General features: G+C 41.5%; 1 protein-coding gene across 2 annotated transcripts; it reads right to left on the bottom strand.

Moving 5' to 3' along the window:
- Positions 1-6,823: 6,823 nt before the first annotated feature.
- On the bottom strand, positions 6,824-13,878 carry LOC307240527 (heterogeneous nuclear ribonucleoprotein A/B-like). Of its 2 annotated transcripts, XM_080014332.1 has the most exons (9): positions 13,803-13,878; positions 12,409-12,590; positions 12,105-12,273; positions 11,598-11,756; positions 11,165-11,296; positions 10,880-10,982; positions 10,438-10,569; positions 9,623-9,710; positions 6,824-7,706 (listed from the first exon to the last, which is right to left on the bottom strand). In XM_080014332.1, the coding sequence occupies exons 2-8, from the start codon at positions 12,573-12,575 to the stop codon at positions 9,640-9,642; spliced, it is 933 nt and encodes a 310-aa protein (XP_079870458.1). In that variant the 5' UTR covers positions 12,576-12,590; positions 13,803-13,878; the 3' UTR covers positions 6,824-7,706; positions 9,623-9,639. The 2 variants fall into 2 exon arrangements, with proteins under 2 accessions (XP_079870458.1, XP_079870459.1); XM_080014333.1 differs by lacking the exon at positions 9,623-9,710.
- Positions 13,879-13,954: the final 76 nt, after the last annotated feature.

Here is a 13,954-nt window from a genome sequence, read left to right as displayed (position 1 = left end):
GTCACCAATCATCTTCAATATATTATGAATGAATGGATGGATGTATTGAGATGGTTGCATCAGGAAGGGCATCTGGCGTAAAAACCATGCCAAATCAAACATGCGGACAACAAATCTGATTTCCATACTGGATTGGTCGAGGCCCGGGTTAACAACGACCACTACTGGTGCCGTTAGCCAACAGGGTGCCAGTGGAAATTGTGCTACTGTCGGCCGAAGAAGAAGAAGAGGGGGAAGGAAACAGCAGGAGAGGAAGAAGGGTAGGAGAGTATAGTTGAGAGTAGGAACTTTGAACATTGGCACTATGAAGGGTAAAGAGAGAGAGCTGGCTGACATGATGGAGAGAAGGAAGGTAGATGTACTATGTGTACAAGAGACCAGGTGGAAGGGGAGTAAGGTCAGGAGTATCGGAGCCGGGTACAAACTGTTCTACCATGGAGTGGATGGCAGGAGAATGGGGTAGGGATAGTCTTGAAGGAAGAATATGTCAAGAGTGTTTTGGAGGTGCCGAGAGTGTCGGACAGAGTGATGAGCATGAAGCTGGAAATTGATGGGTGATAATGAATGTTGTCAGTGCATATGCTCCCCAAGTTGGGTGTGAGATGGAAGAGAAAGAAGAATTCTTTAGTGAGTTGGATGTAGTGGTGGAGAGCCTCCCCAAGGGAGAGAGAGTGGTTGTTGGAGCAGATCTCAATGGGTTTGTTGGCGAAAGGATCAGAGACATACAGTAGGTGACGAGAAGGTGATGGGTAGGTATGGTGTCAAGGAGAGGAATGTGGAAGGACAGAGGGTGGTGGATTTTGCCAAAAGGATGGAATTGGCTGTTGTGAATACGTATTTCAAGAAGAAGGAGGAACACAGGGTGACATTCAAGAGTGGAGGAAGGTGCACACAGGTGGACTAAATCTTATGCAGGAGGTGCAATCTGAAAGAGATTAGTGATTGAAAAGTGGTGGAAGGGGAGTGTTGCATGTAATTTAGGGAAGAGGTAAGGCAGGCAATAGGTGGGAATGAACGGTTACCAGATGACTGGGACAGGATATGTATGAGGACAGTCAGACAATAGTAAGGTGTGCAGTAGGTATGACGAAGGCATTCAAAGTCGAGGTGGGATTGCATCAAGGAACAACTCTGAGTCCTTTCTTGTTTGCAATGGTGATGGACAGGTTAACAGATTAAATCAGGCAGGAGTCTCCATGGACTATGATGTTCGCGGATGACATAGTGATCTGTAGCGAGAGTAGGGAGCAGGTTGAGGAGAGCCTGGAGAAGTGTAGACATGCATTAGAGAGAAGAGGAATGAAAGTCAGCAGGAGTAAGACAGAATACATGTGCCTGAATGGGGAGGAGGGTGGCAAAAAGCTGAGAATGCAAGGAGTGGGGGTGGAGAAGGCGGATGAGTTCAAGTACTTGGGGTCGACCAGCCAAAGCAGCGGAGAGTGCGGGAGAGAGGTGAAGAAGAGAGTACAGGCAGGGTGGAGTGGGTGGAGAAGAGTGTCCAGAGTGATGATCCGCTGTGGCGACCCCAAACGGGAGCAGCGGATAGAAAAAGAAAGTAACATATTCAATACAGTGTAAAGAAGTGCAGGTTATTCTACTTTTTCACTCGTTGTAATTTACGCCAAATAAGAGTATCCAGAACAGAACTATGATGTAGAAACATCGCTTGACCAGACAGGGTCTAACTCTCTTTATACTGCAGTCACTGCTCCTAAAGTCCAATTTCTAGAGCTGGAGTGCTAGACCGTGGCTGTACTGGGCAGCTTCCAACGACCAAGAATAAACCACTGCGAGCCACTGGGCAGCAAGCGGATTTGAATGTATGGAAGTGTGTAAAGCCGGTCATTGATGTAAGGGAGGATGTACTGTGGATGAAAACACTGTAATGCTATAATCCATGATGAGGAACATTCTATAATATGTATATCTCATCTCACCATCTCGTGTTAGCACCTCACGGCACTAGACACACGGTTGGCAACCCCTTCCACGGGATAAACTACGGTGTTGAGTCTGTTTCGTTTGGACACGCTACACAAGTCTTCAGTCCGATGGGAATGCACTAATAGTGGGTTGTTTGTATTGGAAAGACTCAGAGGAGAGGATGTGTAAAAACATGAGGATGTGTAAGAGGAACAGATGGGAAAGCCAATCTGTGTGTGTTTGTGTCCATATGTCAGTACAGCTGAGGTACTCAGCGGACCGAGTATGTCAGTGCCTGGGGACCGAAGTGTGCCTGTGCTTATGTGTGTATGGGTGTGTATAAAGGAGGGGTCCAGGAGGAAGTGAATATGGCAATTGAGTCCTTTTTTTACTGTCTCTCCAAAAACCATCTGTGAAAATCTTTTAGTGCCTTGCCGCAATTTATCGTTGTCAGACTGTCTCTCACTCTCTTAGCCGTGCGTGCGTGCGTGCGTGTGTGCGTGCGTGTGTGACTGGTGTTAAATAAGCATGTGAGGAGTGATAACAGGAGGAGCACTCTGTCGGTCTGAGTGGGCAGAGAGAGAGCGACAGAGAGAGAGAAGGAGGAGGGATGAGAGGAGATGAGAAAAGAGGAGAGACAGTTTTCAAAGTCTCTCCACGTCGTGTGACCACTTGTCGCTATTCTCCGCTGCCTCTGACCTTTACAGCGCCCCACCGGAAGTGGGAAACCAAATGCGTCTTCCACACGGTTTTAAAGATAAACGGGATAACTAAGCACGACAGATCAATCTGTTTAACTGCAGTTTCCTTATAAATCATCTAAACCAGTGGTTTTCAAAGGGTGGGTCCCGGTCCAGAAATGGCTCGGGTGCATAATGTCCGCTAACATCCACTAACGCCAAAAAATGACGGCAAAGAAGCCATTCGGTGGTACACCTTTTACTTTCCTGATGTCGTCATTGCAGCCTATTTCCATTGGATTGCTGTTGACAATTAGTTACAATTGTTTTTGCCCCTTATTGAACTTAAATAGAAATTACATTTGAGTGGAGACTTAATGACAGGCTCAAGGGCAAATCTGGATCCTGAGGCTGGATGGTCTGAGAAGCTCTGATCTAAATCGCATGCTAGGAGTCTGTAACGTGTTGGTTCCAACTCCTTCCATTGGGAGAAATGCTTAACATTTCTCATCACTCAGTTAGAAAATAAAAACATGTTTGTCTATGTGATGTTGCGTTATTGGTTTCATTCATTCACAACCCCGGGAAGGGAAAACTTTGGTGTTGAGCATTTCCGTTTGAGCTCAGTTACAGTACTAATCATGAATTAACCAGAAAATGGCTTTCTGACTGTCCCATTGTATTCACACTCTGTATTCGTCTCCTTATGATACAGTTGGCATATAGAGCATCTACCTTCCGCATGAGAGGGTAGGCACTATCTAGACCCTAAGGTTAGTGAGGATAGTGGGAGTGGGTGATGTGGATACTTTCCTCCACTGGAGTCCACGGGCAGATACTGAGTCTGCAGTTAAAGCTTATTATTTAGTAAATTATTGGGCTCTGAGCCCATCTAGTGGCAACAACTATTTACTGACAGTAAATGTACATGATTATGACCTTATTGGGAAAGCTCAATTTCTGAATAGGATAAATATCATATACCATTATCAAAACTATATGACAAAAGTTTAAAGTAGGATATGCAGCTTGATAGAAACAACATTACAGCATATAATTCATTTATATAGAATACTTGTTTCATAAATGTACAGAGTTTTACTCCAAGTTTTTAAGCTAGAAAATTAACTAGGTTTACACTCTGTGACATAAAATCGTACAAACTGTGACAAAATTGCACAACAGCACTTGCTGCAGGTGAAATAAAGGGCAACACCCAAGTTTCTATTACAGGTACTCCTCAATTAACGACCGAGTTCCGTTCCTAGGACCATGTCGTTAAGCGAATTGGGTGATAAGCGAGGACCCGTGTTATTTCCCGGTAAGGGGGCGTGGCGATAGCGAACACTAGTGGATACTGACAGACTGAGATTGAGAACAGTCTTTGGTTTTGCCCATGATGGAGAGGTTGGAGTCTGATTGATTGATTCTGTGGACAGGTGTCTTTTATACAGGTAACAAGTTGAGACAGGTGTCTTTTATACAGGTAACAAGTTGAGACAGATGTCTTTTATACAGGTAACAAGTTGAGACAGATGTCTTTTATACAGGTAACAAGTTGAGACAGGTGTCTTTTATACAGTAACAAGTTGAGACAGGTGTCTTTTATACAGTAACAAGTTGAGACAGGTGTCTTTTATACAGTAACAAGTTGAGACAGGTGTCTTTTATACAGTAACAAGTTGAGACAGGTGTCTTTTATACAGGTAACAAGTTGAGACAGATGTCTTTTATACAGGTAACGAGTTGAGATTAGGAGTACTTTCTTAAAGCGAGAGGACTAATCTGTGGGAGCCAGAATTCATTATGGTTGGTAGGGGATCAAATACTTATTTCACTCAATGAAATGCAAAATAATTTACATCTTTTATTTAATGTGATTTTCTGGATTTTCTTTTTGATATTCTGTCTCTCACTGTTATAATAAAATAGACCGTTCATTTCTTTGTCAGTGGGGAAACTTAAAAACTCAGTGAGAGATCAAATAACGACCGTTCGGACTTACTACCAGCTCTCCAACCAGTCTGTGTGTGTGTATGTGTATATATATACACACACACACACACACACACACTGGTTGGAGAGCTGGTAGTAAGTCCGAACGGTCGTTAAACAGGCATGTCATTAAGTGAGGAGTACCTGTAGTGCGAAAACTGCTTTTTCCCCTCCTTAATGAAACCATATGAAGACCTTAATAACAGCGCCTGAAGCAACACTGTTATCACTAATGGATCAGCACTCCAAGTGAGTCAGGGCTGGGAGAAGGCAAAATGGAGATATTTTCAGAAATCTGAGTTTTGCGGGTGACTGCCTGACACAAAAAGAAGCATGCTTCAAGTGTCAACACATGCATGAAATTGTGATCATGAATCCATACCAAAAAATATCACTGTGGCGGATCTCGAAAGTTAGTTGTTCGGTAGTGGGGCCTGCTCCACACAATGCGACAAGCGACTATTTCAGATGAACGACGATGGACGATGGATTTGATATTCACTATCAAAACTATATTTACGTCAGTAAATTGTGTGTATTTGTGCATTTTCTTTATGAATGGGAAAATAAACACAAAGTGAATACGAAGTAAATAAACAAATAAAATATTGAATACTACATAAATAAACAAATAAATTAATACAATATTGAATACTGCATAAATAAAAAAATATTGCATACTACATAAATAAAATATTGAATACTACATGAATAAATAAAATATTTGATACTACATGAATAAATAAATACAAAAATAAACAAATAAATATATAGGTTAATTAAAAAAAGATTGTCTGATTTGTACATCTATTAGTCCTGCATGGTATAAGAATTAAAATATCTTGGATCTTCGAGCATCGATCACCCAGATCTGTTTAAAATAATAAAAAGCTCTGAATAATAATGAATAATACAATGATGTGAATGTATTTTATAGCACTGATCACAGAGACCTCTTTGGAGTAGTCACGTGTTTATTGGTGGCTACAATTACTCATTCTACTACATTTAAAAAGCATAATAATAAAAAAAAAAAATACAATAATGGATGAATAACAATAAATAATGCATACATTTATAAATAAAAGAATGATATTGGTTCCCGCTTCAGCTGGTACCAGCTTTCTGGTATGATGTCAACAAAAGAGCGCACACAACCTCGAGCCGGAGAACTTCAGCGTGTAGGACGGGCGTGATAATCACTACACTACGAGAACTAGAAGGTAAATAACGGCGGATTGACCATAGTAACACTGTTGAGTCATCACACCTTGATCGATTGTGATGCGGCTTCTATTCAAACGCGGGCCTTTACAACAGCCCCCTAGTGGGCCTCAATGGAATTGCAATGGCTGCGCAACAAAACTGAATGTGTTTTATATTTTTCGACACAATACATTCCATAAATGGCGATTTTGTTTATTGATTTGCAACTTTGATGTTAAATGTGAAACCACGTGGCGATTTATTATAGGCTCGTGGTGCTCAAATGTGTAAAAGGGGCGTTTAACTTTCTCTCGCCCCCTACACCCTCCGACTAATCACGTTGCTGGGGACGGGGATCTGCGAGCATGCGGAACATGGGTTGGGTCCTACTGGAAACAACCTGACCAGCGAAACGACACCACGCTAATTGAAAGGTGACATGGCTAAGCATCGAGCGCCGGGAACTAAAAATATTGCCCTTTGAGAAAAGGACTGCTGGGATCCGAGATTAATTTAAACGCTCAGTCATGGATTAGCCTTTAAAGGGGGCCTCACAGTATTTCTGGAAATCAGTTTTAAACGGGATCTTTACCTTCTTATGTGTAGATTTTAAGTAAAATTATAAATCCTGGAACGTTGGGACTTAGGCAAGGTGAAAGCCATGACAAAAATAGAAGTGTAATTTAACATGCGCAGACATGCTTATAATTTCCATTTGGACACCCTTCTCTATGCCATTTCTATCCAGCAGAGATGGTGTTTGAGTGGTAAGCTAACCAGCACACACTGAAAACTGCTCGATATATTCCCACTCATCTACACCTAGTAAACATGACAAACGGGGGGAAAAAAAAAAAAAAAGGTATGTCACCATGTATACCATGGTAGTCATCCAGCTACATTTACTACCAATGCAAGCAACCCTGACAGTACAAAAATAATCCATAAATCTGCCATAACAAAGCAGTCTAATCAATACAATCACCATTAACAGTAACTTTAAGCACTAGAAAAGTAAAGACACTTTAAAGTATTTTTATTACTAACAAAACAAAGACATCTGCTTGTAGAGACCCCATAAGGCCTGGCAAGCCAACCAAACAAGCATTGGAAACATTTAAACTGCAGAACGAATACCTAAAAAAAAACTAAAAAAAAAAAAAAAAAAAAAATAAAGGAACCTTAACAAATTTCAAGGTCCACAGAGAAGCTAAAAGACCCCATCCCAATGAACTGATAAGACAGCTGTTGGCATTTTTTTTTAATACGCCCACCTGGTTTGCTCTTACTTATGCAAGGGATAAGATGAGTTGTTACAAACATCACTCAGCAAAGCATATTTGAAATAAGCATTTTGAACTGGGGACATGGGAAGAGGCATGAAATCAGGTGACCGACTATTTCAATTAACAGATCGTTTTAGCTTAATCAAAGCAGTCCTTTTTTGTGAATTAGTTAATTGGCTAACCATGCGTTTTGCTGCCCAGGCCGCTGAACGTCATCCTATGCTCAAGCGATAGCTTACACTGTGACTCAGTGACTCACTGTGTTCAGAACATTACTGAAAACGGTTTTCATTTTATTCAAAAAAGCTCCTTTACAGCATGTTTACTCCTGTAAAGCCAGCGAACATGTAAAATACAACCCTTACAATACATTAGAATCAAAAAAGGTACCAAAAAGTACAGTAAAAATTACACTTCCAAACTGGAAATGTGCAAGGAAAAAAGGAAACAAAAATAAAACCTATAACAGGGTAAAACAAAATGTGGAAAAAGTTACATTTTATTCCTATGGTTTCTGTACAAATGATCTTCGGTCATAAAAAGGTGAGAGGAGTCCCACATGTCCTCGCCAGGCTGCCGTACATCCACTCGAGTCACACACTGGATCACTTGAGCACTGTGGGGAAAGGGAAATATTAACACATCAGATGTCGTAAAATACATGCACTAACAGCCCCAGTTTGACTTCTGCTTGTCAACCTTTCAAGCCAGCCAAAAAACCTTTGCCTTTTAGAAAAAGAACACGGGTATATATTTTTTTTATTTTTTATTATTAAATAAAGAGATAACTACAATTCTCGCTAAACAAGCAAGGTGACATTTTATTTATACACACCAATATGTTAAACTATGCCATGACAGAGGGGAAATATAATCCCACATTCCCTGCCTGGAAAGAATATGACTCCAAATCAACTTTATAGACTGCCAATGCCAGATTCTTTACAGGTTATGGGTCATGAATGACAGAAATGGAGGCCCTGTTGCCTAAACCATGTCTCACTCACGTTAGGAATCCTCAGATGTGCATGTGGTAGACACTAACTACAGGTTAACTCACTTAACGACCTACCTGTTTAACGACCAGCTCTGACCAGTCAGTATTGTGCGCTGTGCATATAACGGCGCCTTCTCAGCGGAAAGCAGCTCATCGCGCATCACAGTTCTCAGTCTCGTTCCCACAGTCTGTTAGTATTTACACTAGCGTTCAATCGCTACACCCCCTTACAGTGAAATAACACGGGTCCCCGCTTATCACCCAATTCGCTTAAAAACCTGGTCCTTGGAACGGAACTGTCGTTAAGTGAGGAGTACTTGTAGTCTGAAACCTAAACAATGCCCCAATGATTAAGGACAGCGGGAAATGCTGCATATGAATACTGACTCTTCAATAGTACTTATGCTTCACTAGTAGCTTTAAATACTGATACAGAACTATTACTCGCAATCATCAGCACACAAGCTTAAAGCGGGTAGCCTTGCAGAAAATGTCTTAATTATGTAGAACCTATATAGAGGTGAGCTCTGGTAGTCGGTGATGGTCAGCCAGCCAGTGCTGCAGGTTAGTTATGGGTCCAGCGTCAGCAGAAGGCACTCTGAGCAGAGTGGTGTTAAGAGTGGCAGAAGCAGAGGGAGGGGACCAGTGTAAAGGGATGAATTCAGGTTTAAAAAACAAGCCATTCCTTCTCTTTTGAGACTATGCCTTATAAAAGAAAAACATCTACATCATTTGACATGGAAAAGGGGTAGATGGAAGAAACAAGTGCTTCTTGTGCAAGTCAAAAGGTGAATTAATGACAACTTATTTTTAAGTACTTTGGAAACTAGGCCGTGTTGTGCAATGTCAAAGTGCATTAGCGCTGCTGACATGCACTACCGTGGGTAGAAAACACCCAGGTTTCACCTAAGGATCCAGCCTTTTGAGACATAATATCAGTAACCTTAAAGGCCCCATGGCTAATGAGGACAGGCTTCTTAATGCCCTGAAACATCCCTTTTAATGATAAGATGCTGAGCAGCTGTAGAGCAGATAGCCTCCGTCTCCCAGGTCAGCAAACCCATGGGCCTCTGGCCCGCCTAGGTCCAACGCATTATACTGGCTGCCCTATACTTTTGTTCTCACAACAAAGCCTGGTCAACAGGTTAAGGGGGTGTATGTGTTAAATATTTTTCTATTATTAAATGGGGTAAAGGCCATGTTCCCACTAAATGAAGACATTAAATCCCAGGCACATTTATTTTCACCCCGTCTTTGAAAAACAACAAGGATCCCTTCATATTGTATGGCTGAAAAAGTTATATTTCAATTTACTTATTTCTAACAAGATAATGACAACAAATTTATAAAGTGTTCACTGCTCATTCTACCCACGTGCATCCCAATCGTGAATAATTACTTGAGTTGCAACAAAATTGTTAGTCTTTTGCAAATTGCTATCGCCAGACTACCCACTATCGATTTCCCGCCCCAAGCCCAATGTGCCACAACATCTGTAGTAGTCACAAGTTTTGACTATGAAAGACATAGCATACCTTGCACTACAATGTGATCAGTATGGCTTGTAGCCAGTCTGGTGGCCTCCCCGTCTTGGAGTTTTCCCATAGCTGGCATTGCCCTGGTCTGCGGGGACAGAGAGAGAGAGGCCACTGAGTGCCTTAGAGCAGAAACAAGTCAAACAGTCAGGCAGCCACATGCCACAGCTCCGCCAGCCAGCTCAGTCAGTCAGTCACGTGTGTGAAGCCGGGATGCACCAAGAAAACATCTGCCACTCTACCAGAATCCAAGAACACATCTTTGGCCATTTTACTGTACATTCAAAAGTTGTGCGCAACCGCTTTTGGAGATTCATCATGGCTGTTAACATCTGCCCTAAAACCCAGAGGCAAGTTTGTCTTTTTGAGCCATGGGTTCTCCCACCCTACTTGGAAAATGATTCCTTTGGTCAACTAAAACTCTTAACTGGCTTAACAGTTTTGGGCATGTTGGAGCTCTTAGTAAAACCGATTAATGTTGTAGTTATAAATGCTAAATTTGTTTCAATAGCACATGGTTCCAATAATGTTTGTTTCACTTGTGGATATTCTCACTGAACAAACTGAGATGTAAAATAATCCACTTCTTGTTTTAACAACAACCTACTTTTAACCAACTTCAAGGAAAACTATTAAAAAAAAATAAAAATAAAAAGACAACCGACAAGTTGAAGATCTTGCCAGTCTGCCAATGTCCGGAAAAGGCAAAAGACCAATTATTGCTAAAATCCTTACCAAGTGTCATGTTCTGGAGAATTCTGTCAGAGATTCAGAGTATTCCAGTACTGGTGCATCCCCAGTGTGCAAGTACTTACTGTAATCATATCCACTTCCATATCCATAGTAGCCAGAGGAATAGTCGTAGTTGCCATATCCTCCGTATCCGCCGTAACCCTGGTTACCATAGCCCTGATTCCAGTAGCCCTGGTTCCAACCTTGGTTTTGTCCTGATAAATGAAATGCAGGATTTATGGCAAGGAAGTGGAAATTTGGCAAACAACCGCAAATTAAATGTACCAAAGTTCCTGTATGATGCACTTTCTTAGGACGTGAGAAATACTTATTTGAAAACATCAGAACTTTAACGATTCAGTAATCATGAAAGACTGAAGACTTTCAAGACGTTGAATATTTGCGCATGTTGTAATTTGTGATTAGATATTGTAGTTTATTGTCAGGTGTGACATCAAGAGTCACATGGTACAGGCATTTCTCATATAAAAAAAAAAAAGTATCTAGCCATCCCAATGTACTCACCTCCACGCCACCTCCCCCCCCGGCCTCCTCCATAGCTCCCCCGGCCTCCTCCATACTGTTGCTGTTGATAGACTTCCTTCGGCTGCGCAATCTTCAACTCACACTGAGGACAGAGCACAGGGACTTTAACATGGCTGGAGAGAAAACAATTCATTACAACCACACGTGTGACTACTTTGAGTCACTAATACTTTGCAGTTCTACTTTGGGTCAATATAGTTTCGATTTGAACAACGCAAATATTTTTCTGTCTCATCTCCTCTTTGAGGAAAAATTAACATTTACCTTGCTACCCTCCACTGTGTGGTACTTATCCTCCAGACACTTCTTGACGCTGGCCTCGTCTTTGTATGTGATGAAGATGAAGCCCCTCCTTTTTTTGGATTTGGGATCCACTGGCAGCTCAATGGTCTCAATCTGAACAGAGAAGGGGGCGAAAAGGGTTTATAAAAAAAAAAAAAAAAAGCACCTTTACATTGGAAAACCCTTACCCAGAAGACAAAATCTAGACTGGCAGTTCAGGCTCAATATGCCTAGTTGCCAATTTTTCGTCATACCAATTTAACCTTTTTGGAGTGAGGGGACACAACTACACTGAAGCTTTCACACTGTAAGCCCTCACCTAAAGTCAGTTAATTAAAACTGAAAGTAGTCAAGTTTAAGAATAAAACAAACCAGGCTGCACACTCTAGTAATTCTACATGTTGCAGTGCCCGACCTCTCCAAAGGCTCCAAAGTATTCCCTTATGGTGTCTTCTGAGGCTTCCGGGTTCAGACCGCCTACAAATATCTTCTTTGCAGGCTCCTTCTTCATGGCCATGGCCCTCTTAGGATCAATCTGACGGCCATCCAGCCGGTGTTCCTTCTGCTCGAGAACCTGTACAGGTATGGATCACAGCCTTATAAGAGCGCTTGAGGACAATACAAAAATGTTGAGATTAAATGCAGGTCCAACATAGATACATTCTACTGGCAAGTATAAATACTACTATTAGAGCAAAGTCATTATTGCAGGTTCCAGATTAACAATGGCCATGTCTTTATCTAGATAATGTGGGAAGTCGGCTGACAGACATCTACAGTACAAATTATATACCATGACTTAATATCAAGCCAAAGACATTACCCAAGATTGTTGAGTCTGAAATAGCTGATCCTTTTCTATATTTTTGGTCTGATGCACTGTAAAGTTTAATGATATGAACATCTAATAAAGCAAGCCCACCTTGTCTACACTGGAGGCCTCTTTGAAGAGAACGAAGCCAAATCCCCGAGAGCGCCCTGTGCTGGCATCCATCTTGATGGTGCAATCTGAGACTTCACCGAACTTTGAGAAGTAGTCCTTCAGATCCTTTTTACTGGTGTCCCAGCTGAGGCCCCCCACAAACATTTTACTGGAACGGCAAGGGATTAAAAAAATTACTCATTTGGTGTTTGATAAGCTTGTTTTCCATGGTCAGGGATAAAGTGTCAGGAATGCTTCAACAGTCTTGGTGCCACGTTTTAGTCATTAAGACGAAAATGTTTACCCCGCATCATCCTCTCCTTTGCTGGCATTTATCTTTCCACCGTCTCCGGCCTCTTGTGTGTCCTCGGCGGACACCAACTCTTCCTGCTCAGCTCCATTCTGCTCATCTTCTCCCTCGTTGCCGTTCTGCTCTGATGTCTCCATGAACTGATTCTCAGCATCTGCCATCGTGATGGTTAGGGGCTGAAGAACAAAGACAATAACTTTGTGTGTTGGACTAGTTAAACATTGCACGCATGAGCAACTATATAAAGTTACAAGAAAATATTTAAATATCTTAAGCAGCTAGTTCATTCTTGTTTAAGATAGTTCTTTGCACTTGTGACATATCACATGGAGGGAGGGGGGAGTAGGAGTGGATTCATGGAATGGATTGAGTGGACCAACTATGGCGGACTGAATTATAAAGTTAAAAAAATATGAAACAAATACAAAAAGTCTCCATAATTTTGTCCAAACTTTCCAAAGGCACAATGGAAAAATGTTATGGTCGCACCATATGCACCAAAATGTGCCACAAGAGTCCCCTCCATGATCCATGAATAAACCCATAATTGTGTGTTTAGGCGCTGGGCAATAAATCAAATAAAGCGCTTCAGAAATAACCATGACTCCAAAATATGAAATAACTCAATCACATAAGAATGATGCTATATTTATCCATAAAAAAGGTTTAAACACTTAAAGCAACATGTTTGTTTGCGGACAAAGAGATACATCTATACTTTCTTGGTATTAATCCCCTGATACAAATCTGTGGATGGACACGTATTTTTATATACATTCATACACTTTTTTTTTTTTTTAGGCACTAAACACCCCTGATATCTATGGATGGCGATATATTGCATATTTAACGCATTAAACAATTTTGGATGGATATACATATTAGTCTTTTATCATACGTATTGCAATACACTATTCTACTTCCTAAACAATCATAAGATATATTTGTGAGTTTGTCGGAATTCCTCCCACAGCACCGTTCCGCTCCATTTTGACTTTACGCGCTTCGCCGCCACTCAACGTGATGCAGGCCCAACCAGTAACTTCTAGCTAAATCTCGAAAACCAGCACCAGAATGCGACTTGAAAATAAATTAACGATATTAGGCGTCATTTTAAAATATAAACACTCGGAATAAATTAAGAATATAAAACGATAGATATAAAGCCTCCACGCAGATAATTTCGCGGCCCGCTATTCGTACAAATCGTGCTAGCTTAGCATCAGCTTTAAAGCTAACCATAACAAGTCGGGCAAGTTCGCGCTGTCGAACTATAAAGATAATTCGTGATAAACGTTTTCAACTTAAATAACATAGCTACGCCGCGAGTGGGTGACTGACCAACACCGCTGAAACCATGATATTTTTAAAAGCAACCAAGCCCTTACGTTACTGATAGAGGAGACGGTGACTGGCTTCTCAAAATGGACACTCCAAATTCGCCGCTAACGCGTGGCACACTATATAGCGCCGGATGTGACCGCGAACGGGAGGACGTCGTAATAAGACGAGCCCCGATTGGACGCTCGGAGCGGGCCCC

This window comes from Zeus faber (assembly GCF_960531495.2).
Source record: "Zeus faber genome assembly, chromosome: 14".
NCBI classification, from domain to species: Eukaryota; Metazoa; Chordata; class Actinopteri; order Zeiformes; family Zeidae; genus Zeus; species Zeus faber.
This window is presented reverse-complemented; position numbering and strand designations above follow the sequence as displayed.